The sequence below is a fragment of the Castanea sativa genome, chromosome 9, assembly GCF_040712315.1.
Source record: "Castanea sativa cultivar Marrone di Chiusa Pesio chromosome 9, ASM4071231v1".
Taxonomy (NCBI): domain Eukaryota; kingdom Viridiplantae; phylum Streptophyta; class Magnoliopsida; order Fagales; family Fagaceae; genus Castanea; species Castanea sativa.
The window spans coordinates 10,052,381-10,065,748 of NC_134021.1; the positions used below are offsets into that span (position 1 = coordinate 10,052,381).

Here is a 13,368-nt window from a genome sequence, read left to right on the forward strand (position 1 = left end):
ATATCATATGTATTTTGTAAGACTTTTACAATATAATTGGTAGTAATTTTAGATTTTTTTTTTTTTTGGTATTTATAATTTGAGACATCAATCAAAAGGTTTATATGGTAAAATTGAAGTATACATAACATCACTTTTTTGTTTTTATTTTTTTATTTTTTATATTTGAAAGATTAGCTCCATCATGTTTGAGCCACTGTAGCATTTCTTTGGGCTTTTTATATGAAAGAGTGGTACTTTACTATGTATGTTTCGCGCATGGATGGAAAAGTGAAAGAATAGATGACATCTTACAAAAGCGAACACATGATATTTATTATATTAATTTACTTTTATTTAAAATCCAATTTATATATAAAAAAACCCTTTGATTAGTTAAATTGACGCAATATTAAAATAAAAAAAGTACACAGCACAATTATTATGTTAGGAGGATAAAATGATAAGAAATACAAATGTCCTTTTAAATCTATCACACATTTTTCTTTTTATTATTTCGTCCAATTTGGAAGATAATTTTGGCGGCTTGATTTGAAAAACTCAAATCTCACCCAACCCAAATTTCTTCCCATCGATCATAGAGATGACAACTCATTGAGTCATTTCATCCTTTTTCACTGTCATAGATTTTAATCCTTTTTTGCCAACCAAATGAACCTACACTGTTTATGTTAAAGGAAATCTGGCTTTTCAACAAGTTGTTGAGACAAGCTTTGATCATCCCAAATTTAGTGTTACTGCCTTTATGTGACCCTTATAATTGTTCAATTTTCATTATCACTGTTTCTTTGCATCTCCAATCTAAGACTCTGATGATAACAGTAACACCCCAGAAGATTGTGGTTAAAACCAAAAAAAAAAAAAAAGGATTTATTATTTCATTCTCACATATGACCTAACCTCAAACCATATTACAAGTTACAACTGAACAAAAATGGCTTCACAGACAAAAACAGACATAGAAACTAGAAAATTACAAAACAAACAAATTACACCACAACAATTTTTAAACCCTGTTGTTCTTGTTAAGTAGTAATTAAAGTTGCTCAAGAGTGGCTTGCAAAGCTGAATACACAGCACGCCATCCTTCCTGTGTAGGATGAGCTGAGTCCCAAAAGAATGCTGATTTGGGGTCGTCACAAATTGTATATTTCTTGGTCCCATTCTTATCTTCACTTCCACAGGAATATTCACTGCTTATTCCACCACAACATGGTTTCAGTGGGTTCTCAAACTTTGTACTTCCTGCACAAATTGAAGATGGGAGATATTGCTCTATTAGTACAAGACTAGAATTCAAATTTGTTTGATTCCTGAAAGTGAACCAAAGTAAAGGAAAAAGGCTCTGAATGGCCACTCATGGGTCAAGGGTTTTTATAACTTAGGATAAAGGCCCAAGCAAACACACCAACCCATATAGTTTGAAAGCCCACAAAATATCATGTTCTATTCTTAGTCCATGCGTAAAAATCTAGAGACTTTCAAAATGACATTTTAAAGTTTGGATTAAAATGAAACAGTTAAAATTTTGACTAAATTACATTTTGTGGACAAACAATTTACCTCATTATTGCTTGGTCCACTCACAATTTAGTGCCACATTTTTTCAATTGTTACCCCTAAAGTTCGAATTAAAATAAAATCTTTAGGGGTAGTTTGGACAGCATTTTAGTCCATACAAATTAGAGATTGAGCTTGCAACATCAAAATGGATTAAACCTAATTAAATTAAGGATCTTGATATTGGAATGAAAGAAAATATGCCAACGAAAAATTTATTTGAAACGTAAAGTAAATGTATAATCACCTAGGTGGTCTCCTTTGTTCTTGAATACGGTCATGAACGAGTCATAAAGATCAAGAATGACGAAAGTAGAAGCTCTGGTTTCTTTGTTCAACTTTGCCACAGCTTGCTGCAACAAAAGGTTGTGGAAACTCACAAGCGAGTTTTCAGTTCCGTTGCATTGTTGGAATGAGGAGGTGGCCGTGCTCGAAGGTAGACATCCCAAAGGCTCTAAGGCTGTCACGGCTATTTTCTTAACTCCCAAGCCATGAATGCGTTTCAAGTTAACTTTAAGTTGATTGACCACTGAGGTAATGAAGGATGGATAACCCTACAATAGATGGATTGAGATAGCAAGCTTAGTACTAGCATAATATTGTCTTAAACCATGCTTTTTATATATATATACATTCATGATAAAATAAACAATAACCATGAAAGGAAAAACAAATGATGAGATAAGAGTAATACTTAGCCACTTAGGTGTATAAGAGATCTAATAAAGTTTGATTAAATTTTATATTTGAGCAGTCTTTCTAAATGTATTTTCATATATTTGATCTACTCAATAAGACCCATTAAATAGTAAAATCCGATAATTGGTATACTTTTTTGGAATCAGAAAACCTAAGCCTTTTCCTACTTCAAATATGAATACACTAATTGGAATATATAAGGGAAAAATGAGTCATATATCATGTCTGCTGAAGACGTTAGTTTGGTTGACACTTGACACAATGTTGTTGAGCAATTAGATGAAGCTAATAAAGTTAACAATAGTATAAGGACTAGTAATCATGGAGATCTTTTGATTAGGTAAAGTGTCTAATATGTCGGTTATAGTGACTGCGAGCATGGGAATCCTACATTATGCATGAGATAGCGATCAAATCCAAAAGAAGTGTATGAACAAAAAACTCATATTTTCTTTTTTCTCTTTTAATTTGGTGTGAGACACATCAAGAACTATGGTCCACGAAAGGAACCCATAAACCAATTAAAGTGGATTCTAATATCTGGTAACATTTACTTAATTCATTTGTCTGAGTACAAAGCAGGTGCCAATGGACTCTCAAATAAGTCCAATGGAATTGGGTCACAATGTATATATGTTTTATAGTGACTCGTGAGTGACTCGTGACCAATGAGTTCAGATAAAAGACACAGACCCAGATTTTCTGGTCCACAAAGATCCACCCAACCCAACTACAGGGTCCATGATTATGAAATTCACATAATAAGTTAAGGGTCCGGTTAATGCCCTAAAAATCTGTTTTTGGAAAAATTTTATCGAAAATTGAAAAAATCGTCAAAATTTTTTCAATCCCGATAAAACTTTTTAAAAAAATGATATACTATTGTGTGTACTTAAGACACATTTGTAAAATCCATAAGTTAATAGTAGAATTTAATTTTGCCTGTCTTTTCTTGCAGACATATTTTGGCTGCACTGTTAAGTTCTGGGTAGACGTAATGGCTCGAATTACTTCAACAAGAAGCAAGAAACAAGAAACAACCTTATGTCAGTCATTTATCACTTGGTTTTTGCTTGCAGTGAACGAATTCCCAGGTGTGAGTCATCAGCCTACCCTAAAGGATAAAACTTATCAAATCATCCAAAATTTTATTTCCTTTCTCTTCTTTCGGACTTACAATCCAAACATGTTAAGAAATCATCACACCATCCAAATGGGTTAACCATATTCTTAGGCAGAAATTATTGTATCGTCCGAGACTATGCTCCCTCTCTCACTCATGATAGGTGAGACTTATTCCTGTGTGAAAGGAAGGGAGTGCAGTCCTGGACTACTCAATAACAGCCCTTTACATGCATCACTAGGCGAGTTGAATCAATTGATATCTTCTCATGCCTTAATTCAAGCCGAGGAAAAAGAGCGAGATATTTATGTAGTATTTATTTCTAACTAATATGGAAGTTGATGGAAGATATGATAGAGTGTGGTGTGGTCACTTTCTCACATGAAATACAAACATTTTTATGCTCCAATGTCTAAATATATTGGAAGGGTAGGTGTACGTCATGTCAGTAGGGACACTTATTATCATGGTTGAGAATTCAGGGGTGCACAAGGCCGTGAACCGTGGTCTGTGGAGCATAATAGACACAAAATGATAGTGGTTCTTTGAAATGAATAAAGATGTAGTGGTTTTTTTTTCTTTTTCTTTTTTTAATGTACAATAAATATGTAGTGGTTAAATAGATCTAATAAAAGATACAGTATCAATTAAAATTAGTTGTTATGGAATGAAATTTATGTGAGGAGTATATATTTTAAATTCATGTGGGTTCAAGTTAAGATTAAAAGTTAAAAGGTTAATCATTTTTCCAAGTCCTTGGACCAAAATAGTAGTACTTCTTAATTTTTCTAATCTAATGGCTTAGAGAAAAAGTTAAAAAGTTATCATTTAATCTTAACCATTGGTTTCAATTGCACCCAATTTCGGATCTCAATCAGCATTTGAAATTGTTAGCATGCAAAATGTTCTTATCAAAATTATGGAATTCAACCGCATCAATTTATAAACAATTTTCATAATTTTTGTTTTCAAAATTATTGACATAACATATATATTTTAATTGATATACAACAAAATGATGTTAGACTATTATTAGTGAACTTGCATAAAAATAATATTGTTTCAATAATAACTATCTTAACAAGTTATGAAAAATTTTATGTACCTAACAATAATATTGTGAGTTTGTGACCACTATGGAATAAATTTCTTTGATGAAATATTCAGAGTTTAAATCAATCCTCCCAACTATTTAATTATATATATAGAATTTTCTGTCAGTACTAAATGTTAATTTATCGAAAATTACGGTAATCAATCGCATTATTTTATATGTAAAAGTGTGTATACCTGAGCAGACCCATTTCTGACATTGTAAGCACTGTAGTCATTACCAGCGAGGGTGACAAGTGCCACAGAGGACTCCATGTTTGAAGCGTTAAACACGTTAGTTTTGATGAGTTCTTGGAAGAAATCAATCTGGATGGTCATTTTTGGGTCCGCAACTGACGTATTGAACACACCCGTGCCTCCATGAGCAAAGTTCATGCCATATTTCAAGTACTTGACCCCGAGTTTCCTCCATCTGTATGGAATTGGAGACTTCACACCCATGAACTTAGCTGCATTATGGGTACAATTAAGCACAAGATCAGGGATGCTATGAGTGAAATAGTCAGATCATAAATTCAATTTCATCCCATTGAAAGAAAAATGTAAATGCCACTTAATATATGTCACTAGCAGAGAATTTAATGCGTGTGAAACTTTCATTGAAAACTTAATAATGTTGTATTCGAGGAGAAACAATGAAGTCCTATTCTAGAGATAACACTTGCCAAAAGAAATAGTCAAATTATGCAATACATTACTTGAACCTTATGCCCCACAAGCCCAAAAAGGTCATTATCATTAATTCATATAAGGTTGGTTATATAAATATATATTGAGTTGGGAAGAGGTGTCTGGTGCATTAGTTACATTGGACACATGACATTATTCAATTTTGAACACATGCCTATATCCCCAACATGTTCAGTGCACTAATGCATTAGACACAAGCCGTGTTCTATTGAATTAATAGCTCGATTGGTAGAATTTTTTGTCCTCGAATAATAGACTTGAGATTTGATTTCTACCTACCTGAAATAAAAAACCCGCCAGTCTGCTACTATACATATAGAACAATATTATCATATGCAACATGTATGATGTATCAATTAGTAACATGTGCTAAATTTTTTTGGTAAGCAAATAAAACTCACGCTTTGATAAATTACCTGATGATCACGTCTCAACCGATGTCTCTTGTTATGAGGAGTAGAGAATAGAGTTTTTTTTTTTGGATAGGGGAGAGAATAGAGTTTAAAACTTTAATCTACAAAGAAATCATCACTAGATTAAAAGTTCATAGAATAGAAGCACTAATTAAAGTAATTTTAAAAAGTAATCTAGAAAAGGAAAAGTAATTTATTTATTTTTTTGATAGAAAGGAAAAGTAATTTAAATAAAGAAAAAGGGGGACTTTCAAATTTGTTTTAATGATGATATAAGAAGCTAAGCAAACAATGAATCCACCTAAACTATACTTTTGACTCACACTACTCGCCCTTTTTTAAATGCCTAGTTAGTTTTTGACAAGTAGTTTTTATTGAAACAAGTAAAAGTACAAATTTGTTGAGAACTGAAGATATTGTTTGTGGTCATCTAAGGTTATTCGATGTTATCATGACTGGAAGAGACAAAGTAAAGACAGTGATATATATTTTGGGTGATTGAGACAGTTCAACTCAAAATTAAAAAATAAATAAAGTCTTTTTTTTTTTTTCTTGAAGAAAAGAAGAAAGTATTAAGGGCGATGGACAAAGGAGTTTTCAAGTTTCAACAATAAAACTCAAAACAAGAAGTGACAAGCACTGAAATGAGAGTCGGGACACAAAAAAAAATTTCATAATATTTCACAAATTATTTTATTTTATTTTATTTTTTATAATAGCTTATGTGATAATTTATGATAAGACTAATATTACTCTGACATTCTCACATGAGTCCAATTACCGACACTTTTTTATTCCCTTATGGGAACCAACACTATTTTCAGTATTACTAATTAGTAATTACATCATATCAATTCAGTATTTGTAAAGAATATGATAATAAATTTTGCATATTAGAGTTCTTGTTAAAATAACATTAAAATACCATCAGACATGAGTCCATTTCTAGATTTTTACATACATTAACTTAGACTAGGTTAGAATATGATTTTTATCTCAAATAAATGATAATAATAGCTTAAAAATATTTTTACATAAATCTGCCTTTTTTTCATAATTTAGAATCGATTTTTATATAAAACGTAAAATTGAGTGAGAAAATAAGTGTATTTGTAGTATTTTTGAATTAATAATAGTTGGTGAAATGAAGAGAAATGTACAGCAATCAATAAAGGTGGCACAAACGTTTATGATTAATATTTTTTTAATGAATAGTGATTACTACTATTCAGAGGTTAATTTTCTAATTTAATAGTGGACCCATATTAAGATTCATATGATGTTACTTCCATAAAGCAATTTCCTAAGTTAACCATTGTGTAACATTCCACAATGTACAAAGCTTCCTATCAAGTACGACACAAAGTAAGAAACAAGAATGTTATATAATCTGCAGCAAAAAAAAAGATAGGATGCTATATAATCTGACAAGATAGAAAGTGAAAAGGAAAAACAAAAACAAAAAGTAAAAAGTTGACCCAATAATGCAAAATTTACAGGCGAAACAGAGAATCGCACAGACATCTAATCTTATAAATAACAAGGAAAGTGGGCTAGCTATGAGATAAGAGGGAACCCACCACGTACAAGACACAAGGAAAAGTAAATCCATTGTTCCAAAAAGTGAGCTAAAGATTAAAAAAGCAAATCATTAGAGAGAGAGAGAAGGAGAGAGAGAAACACACCAAGGTAATCGGTGAGGACACGGCCATCTGAGAAACGACCAGCCGGTTTTCCAGGAAAAGTAATTCCATAAGGGTATTTCCAAGAGCTAGCTTCGGATTTCCTGTTGTTGCCAGTGTCAGCGTAGGAATCTCCAAAGACAAAGAGCTTTGACGGACGAAAATCAAAGAGACGGTGATGGTGGTGGTGGTGGTGGTGGTGATGGTGATGAGTTAAACGTGCTTGTACCACTTGTTCCTCCCCTGCAAGCAATTAATCACACATATACATGTATTAGAAATGTTTGGTTTTGATGGAAAATCAGTACCATGAAAGAAGAAGCTAGCTAGCTAGCTAGCTTTATGGTGATGGAAACCTGAGAGAAGGAACAAGAGGAAAAAGCAGAGAACAGAGAAGATGAGCTTTTGGGTGTACATAATAGTAATAGTGAAGCGTTGTCAAAGCAAAACTTTGCTGGAATGGATGTGTTTATTGATACTTATAAATATATAGTGGCCTGGGTGTGAAGGATTACACATGAGTCACGTAGTAAAGTTCATGATACCTCCTTGGCTGTTCAACAAGCGGGGCCCCTATGGCCCTATGTGGAGTCTTTATTATTCATAAAAAAATAAAAAATGTGGAGTCTTTACTTTTGCACCAATTTACACGAGCATAACATTTATCTTATTTTAATGAAAGGTTCTATGAGATCCTTCTCTTCAGTTTTGCGTGAAAAAAAAAAAAAAAAAAAAAAATATATATATATATATATATATATATATATATATATATATATTGAAGAATTTATTAACGTGTATCCTTATGACATAAATTAGTAAATTATTTTAAGAAACTTTTATGAAAAAACAAAAAAGTAATTAACTATTTTGACAACTTTTTCAATTTTTCATAAAAACTTTATTTAAAATAGATAGTTAATGTGTATATATATATATATGTAAGTGCACAATTGCATCTGGACCCAAGGATAAACGTGGGCTCAGGCCCAATGAGCCATAAACAATAAGATTTGTAGATTGTAGATTTGAAATCTAGTTTAGGAGTATTGGAAACTTGACAAGCAGACTAGAATGCCACAATCTTAGCAAATGATAAACGAATGTGACAAAAGAACCTCCTCGGACGTCAGCCGATGACGATTTATGTATTGCTTCTCTTTTATATCAAAATTACAGTTCTTAGTTCTTTTTCTGCTCCTTTTTTGATCTCCCTCTCCACCACCTTCTTGAAGTCCTTATATAATAGTTGGAAAGTTTTATTCTACTGTTCAGGGGTCATTTCCCCATCAATGCGGCTAGGGAGGTAGGTGCAGGGTCTTTAATATGGAGGTAGCAGCCTTTTTTCCCGATATTTTCATCACGCCGTTGTATCCAGAGGGTACTTGGATCCCCCTCTTATCCAATAATTTTTCCAGCCTTTAACCTTCTTGGCAAAGCCCAGGGTGCGTACCGGGCCCATCCGAGCAGACATTCATCCTCGGACGGTTCCTCGGATGTCCATAGTATAAGCTGACTCGTGGGCTTAGAAGCCGAATGACAAAAAACAAACTGGTACCAATTGATCAAGCCCACAACCCATTTGTTTGTTTTGTAAATCTTACCCCCCACAATAGCCCCTCAAAACTTTATTTTTCCCTCATCCGAGGAGAGAAATAGAGTTTTGATCCGACCAGAATACCTCTCGCACGCTTTGTACATCGCCACGCGTGTGGGGGTCCTTTTGTTTCCCAGAGAACGTCGTCTGGCGCTTCAAATCCCGAAATGCGCACATTTATGACCGCAAGTTACACCCTGTTCCCCACGTTCTACGGTGAGATGAACATCTAACGGTCCTGGTCGCCCCCCGAAAATTTGAGCGGGACAAATCCCATTTCAAGGCCGCCTCCCGCACGTCAAAACGCTTGGAAATCCCCGCCTTCATTCATTTCTCCAGAATTCAATCACATCAAAGTATCAGTCATCGTTTTTTCTCTCCAGAAACTCGTGAAGACTTGCATAACCAAACCCCGTAAGTTCTTGCTTTCTTTGCTCCTCCCTTCTCGGATTCTGTCCTCGGCTCCACTCTTAACTTCTTTTCTTCTTAAAACTTGTATTTTCAACTCTCCTAAATGGGTAGGTTCAAGTGCCTAGTAGATACCGACGCTGGTATTGAAGGGTTTATGACCAAATACCAGATTCCTAATGACATAGGTCTAAAATACTGCCCGGTAGAAGCCGTAGGAGGCTCTAGAAAAACGGGAGAAGTCATCATTCCCATGATCGCCTTCATCGAAGGTGGAATGATTCTCCCTATGAGAAGTGTGACTAGGGAATACCTCCGTAGCCATAGGTTATGCCCAGACCAGTGCGCACCAAATGTGTTTAGGGTCTTAGGAAGTGTTGACGCTCTAAAGGAGCAGATGGGCTTGAACCTCACATGGCACGATGTTGCCTTCATGTACGAATGCCACAAACTTAGAAACGTAGGTTATTACATTAAGTCGCTGTCTAGTGTGGTTAGGTTGATCTCATGTCTGCCCAAATCCAACAAAGGCATGAAGGACGACTACCTCATCGCCTCAGGGAATTGGTATGACGGTCCCCACTGCCCAGTCGAATGGGGAGATCCAAGTGTGACTTCTTAGGAATTAGATTTACTAACCCCTAATTAAATCCTACTACCTTTACCATTTTTCAACTTTTATTGCACATTGTTTCCTTTTGCTTTGATGTCTATCATCAGTCTGACCATGTCCTTCTTCTTGGATATTTTTCCTTGCAGATAAACAATACGTGCGCCCACGCCTGAGCCATTGCAACGTCGCCGATCTAAATTGAGTTCTCCGCTCAGAAGTCTTTGTGAGTGAAGACTTACAAGTGAGAGCGGCACACTTGATATTAGGATATGATCCTATATCAACGGACTTCTAGGAGATAGAAAATGCGATTATCGCGGGGGACAGGCGACGCAGAAGAATAAACGTAGCAAGGCCGCACTTTCTCTCCGACCACGATATTCCCGACGAACCCAATACCATCCTATACGTGCACCCTATCGCAGTAGTTCCACTCTCGGTGCACTCCTAAACGACCGACGTCCCAGAAGAACAAGCCTCCTCGCCAAACTCGTTGGACGAGGAAATAGATCTGTTCCAACTTGAGGATGTTGAAAGGCCCCGAGGAAACCCTTTCGTCGTACTCTCGGACGAGGAGGACGAGCCTACCGAGACTTCTGGGACCGTAGGTTTGGTAGTTGCCCGCCCCGACTCCAGCTCCGAAAAGGAAGAGATGGATATGCTGAAAGGGCTGATGCAACAAAGGGGCGAAAGAGTCGCCAAAAAAGGAACAGGGGGATCTAAAGTCCCCCCGTCCTTGTCGCCACCCCCTCCTCCATCCGATCCTAAGCCTCGCGTCGAGGGGCCCAAGAAGAAGAGGAAGGGAGAGGCCGAAGAGGTTGGTGGGGAAAGGCAGAAAAAATAGAAACAACAGCAGCAGCAACCTTAGCAGCAGAAGCTGGACAAAGGCAAGGGACGTGCTCCTTCAGTGGAAAGCGGGGAGATTCGGGATCTTGCCGAAGTGCGACGTGCACTGGCTAACTGGTCTCCCGAGCTCACGCTGGACGGGGCACCTATCTCCAGCCAGTCCAACATCAGGATGTTCCAACATGGTCATGCCCTCCACCTGGCCGAGGCCTTGGAACGTCCTCTCCTGCTGCCCAGGGACATGGAGGCCTTGGACAAAATGACTCAGTCCCAGCTGTTCCTTTCACTAAAATGGGATTTGGGCTTGGTAAATATTCAAATTTTATCTTCGTCCCCCCCTTTTTGTTCTTAACTTATCGTAGGAGACCTTTTTACACATTTGATAATCTAATATCATGTTACAGGCCGTCCAGCAAGTCTTTGCTACCGAGAAGTGGGTGGAGGATTCTTGGAAGAAAGCTGGACTGGAGCTGGAGATTCGGTTAGAAACCGAGAAGTCCCTAGGCCAGGCCCTCGCGGAAAACGAGAAGCTGACTTCTCAACTAACGGGTCTAAAAAGAGAAAGGGACGGCGCTGAGGCTAGCCTGAGGACCATGAAGACCCAAGTGGAGGGGCAGCGCAAGCTTCTTCATCAAAAGGATGAAGAGCTATCTAAAGCTCAGCAGGATCGCTCCAAATTTGAGAAGGAGCTTGCGAAGATGAAGGACGAGGCTCGTACCTTCAAGGGTTCGCTGGAGGCCGTGAAGAAGGCAGCCTACGACGAAGGGGTGGAGGCCACACAAAACCAGCTGACAGAAGAGTTCACGGCTCTATGTAAGAATACTGCCAGCAGGCCTGGGGGGAAGCCTTAACTGCAACAAGGATTCCCTCAACTTCCGAACTGAGGAGGCCCGAGAAGATTTGGCTTCCCTTGGACATACAAGAGATAGAAGATACTCCTGCTGTCGTTCCTGCCCCTGAGACAGCTCCTCCTGCGCCCCCTTTAGTGATCCCAGAGCCCATCCAGCTCCTACAGAACTTACAAGTTCCAATAAAGAGAAGGAACATGGTGAAGGTGTTGAGAAGGCCCTAAGTCAAAGTACTGAGCCCATTGTCCCCCCACCAACTGCAGCGGACAAAGGAAAACAAGTTCTGTCTTCCTTTGAAATGGAACTAAAGAGTATTGAGGCCACCAGTACTTCCCAGCAAGACCCCACTCCAAAAGCTTAGAACCGAACCTAGGACCCTTTTTTTTTTTTGTAATTGAGATTTTCTTTGTAATGCATATCAAGAACAATTAATGAAAATCTGTCTTGTTTAACCTTCATTTGAATTGTATTTATATTATTTTTGTGTTTACCATTAGAGCTCTCATTAGCACACAAAGAAAGAATGAATGAGACAACTAACTCCAATTCCAATAGTTGAACTATCGTTACTTTAAACAATAATACACATGCTTAACTTGTGCTTCACAAATTACACCTTGAGAGTACAACATGTGCAACAAAATGATAGCACTTAACAAGCTAACTTAGAATTCAATTTTAGGCATCAAGTGATCAAAAATACTTCATCAAAATCTCAATATTAACACGACATGGATTTTTGCTAGCCTTTCTAAAGCAAACTTCGTTTTGATAGTAAGTACAACACCAATTTGCACAAGGCATATGGGCCGAGAACCGCGCATATCAACGTGATACTTAGAATTTGCAACTTGGAACGTTAATTTGGCCGAGGCAAGGGGTCCGAGGACCCTACATTATCAACTTTCCGCTTGATGCTTAAGAATTTGTAATAAATAATAAGACATTAGTTTATACAAGGTATGTGGTCTGAGGACCATGCATGACCAAGTTTCTGTTTGATACTTAATAATAGTAACTTAAGATGTTAATTTCCCCAAAGTAAAAGGTCTGTAGACCCGGCATAACTAAGGTTCTGTTTAACAAATGATGAGATATCAATTTTCACAAGGTATGTGGTCCGAGGACCGTCCATGACCAAATTTCTGTTTGATACTTAACAATATATCAATCTCCACAAGGTATGTGGTCCGAGGACCATGCATCACCAAGTTTCTGTTTGATACTTAATAATAGTAACTTAAGATGTTAATTTTTCCAAAGTAGAAGGTCTGTGGACCCGGCATAACTAAGGTTCTGTTTAACAAATGATGAGATATCAATTTCCACAAGGAATGTGGTCTGAGGACCGTCCATGACCAAGTTTCTGTTTGATACTTAATAATAGTAACTTAAGATGTTAATTTCCCCAAAGTAGAAGGTCTGTGGACCCGGCATAACTAAGGTTCTGTTTAACAAATGATGAGATATCAATTTTCACATGGTAAGTGGTCCGAGAATCGTCCATGACCAAGTTTCTGTTTGATACTTAATAATATATCAATTTCCACAAGGTATGTGGTCCGAGGACCATGCATCACCAAGTTTCTATTCGATACTTAATAATATATCAATTTCCACAAGGTATGTGGTCCGAGGACCATGCATCACCAAGTTTTTGTTTGATACTTAATAATTATAAGACATAAACCCAAATAGATATTCAGAATTTGAAACGCAAACGACACAAGTGCTTTTTATTAGTAATAATATCTTCGAAGGTTGTTTATATTCCAT

The 13,368-nt window shown here is 36.8% G+C and overlaps 1 protein-coding gene across 1 annotated transcript; it reads right to left on the reverse strand.

Moving 5' to 3' along the window:
* Positions 1 to 843: 843 nt before the first annotated feature.
* Positions 844 to 7,785, reverse strand: LOC142611233 (GDSL esterase/lipase At5g03610-like). The gene is made up of 5 exons (XM_075783286.1): positions 7,637 to 7,785; positions 7,284 to 7,523; positions 4,673 to 4,944; positions 1,808 to 2,114; positions 844 to 1,245 (listed from the first exon to the last, which is right to left on the reverse strand). Exons 1-5 carry the CDS (start codon positions 7,695 to 7,697, stop codon positions 1,037 to 1,039), a joined length of 1,089 nt encoding a protein of 362 aa, XP_075639401.1. The 5' UTR covers positions 7,698 to 7,785; the 3' UTR covers positions 844 to 1,036.
* Positions 7,786 to 13,368: the final 5,583 nt, after the last annotated feature.